Below are 1,402 nucleotides of genomic sequence, written 5' to 3'. Positions count from 1 at the left end.
AATTACTTAAGCCGCTAACATTTGGAAGTTTCTTACCGCAAAAGTTTCAAACTATCACTGAGGAACAACACCTGGCTTGATATTGAAGGGGAGATACAACTATGCTCGGTCAAAGGGGCGAGCAAGGAACCAGCAAGCAGCAAATTGTAATTTTTCGATGCGGGTACATCGTCACCCAACACCGACTTCACCGACATCGTTCGTGGAAATCGCAGTGATGGTATGTCTCTAACCTATGTACCGCCGACTATTAAAGATGGACTAATAACAGTAACAATTGAGGAGGATGACCTTAATAATCAAAAGGAGCAATGGGAATCTGCACTAATTGGATACGTATTAGGGGATACACCTTATGCAAATCAAATAGAGGGATATATAACTAGGGTTTGGAATTTTGTAACTAAACCGATGGTGTTAATGCATGATGAGGGTTACTATATCTACAAGTTCAAATCGATTCAGGACAAGGATAAGGTGTTGAAGGCAGGGCCTTACTATTTCAATAACAAGCCCCTAATTCTCAAACCATGGGAACTTGACTTCAATTTTGAGCAGGAGGCACTCAGTGTGATTCCAATTTGGGTGAAATTCCCTGGGTTGCCAGTGGGGTACTGGTCACCTGAAGCTCTGAGTAAAATTGCTAGTTCTGTTGGGAAACCACTCTACACCGATGAATTCACAGCTAATGCTGAGAAAATTTCATATGCCAGAATTCTTGTGGAAGCTGATGTATCCCAGGACTTGCCTGATTTTTTGATTGTTGAAACCCCATCAGGACCTTGGAAACAGGCTATTACCTATGATTGGCAACCTAAATTTTGTAATGAGTGCATTAGATTTGGTCACGATGCATTTGAATGCTGGAATTATAAAGACTATGAAGAGATAAAGGTTGTTCATGAGGATGCGGGCCAGTTTCCTAAAAAGAGGATGAGGAAACCTAGGAAAAGGAAGCAACTAAGACAGGAATGGATTGCTACAACAACAAATCAGAGCCATGAGAATACTAATGAAGGGACAACAACAAAGGGGCATAAGAGTGGTGGAGGAATTGTGCCACCACGGAGTAGGAATCCCTTGACTAAGCATGGAGCACGGGGGAATCGCACTAATATAGTGCCATCAGTGCAAAATCGGTGCAAAATCAAAGACGGGTAAAGCAAGTGCAAAATGATACTCATGTTGATGGTCATCTACTCTGGTCATAGCAATAGGAGCACGACGCTAGGTGGGTCTAGAGGGAGCCAATCGCTATAGGCGGGTTTCAGCCTCCATGATTATAGCAACATGGAACATAAGGGGCTTGAATCAAGCCCATAAACAGAAAGAGTTGAAACTCTTTCTGAATAAACATAAGATAGAGGTGTTTGGTTGTCTAGAAACAAGAGTAAGGGAGCAG

General features: G+C 42.4%; 1 protein-coding gene across 1 annotated transcript; it reads left to right on the top strand.

The window, feature by feature from the left end:
- Positions 1–222: 222 nt before the first annotated feature.
- Positions 223–1,161, top strand: LOC132044951 (uncharacterized). The gene has a single exon (XM_059435489.1). It carries the CDS (start codon positions 223–225, stop codon positions 1,159–1,161), a length of 939 nt encoding a protein of 312 aa, XP_059291472.1.
- Positions 1,162–1,402: the final 241 nt, after the last annotated feature.

The sequence above is a fragment of the Lycium ferocissimum genome, unplaced genomic scaffold (assembly GCF_029784015.1).
Source record: "Lycium ferocissimum isolate CSIRO_LF1 unplaced genomic scaffold, AGI_CSIRO_Lferr_CH_V1 ctg5616, whole genome shotgun sequence".
NCBI classification, from domain to species: domain Eukaryota; kingdom Viridiplantae; phylum Streptophyta; class Magnoliopsida; order Solanales; family Solanaceae; genus Lycium; species Lycium ferocissimum.
The sequence above is the reverse complement of the archived record's forward strand: the minus strand, read 5'-3'. Positions and strand labels throughout refer to the sequence as shown.

Coding starts and splice junctions, on each gene's coding strand:
- LOC132044951 (XM_059435489.1), top strand. CDS start 223: ATGTCTCTAACCTATGTACCGCCGACTATTAAAGATGGACTAATAACA.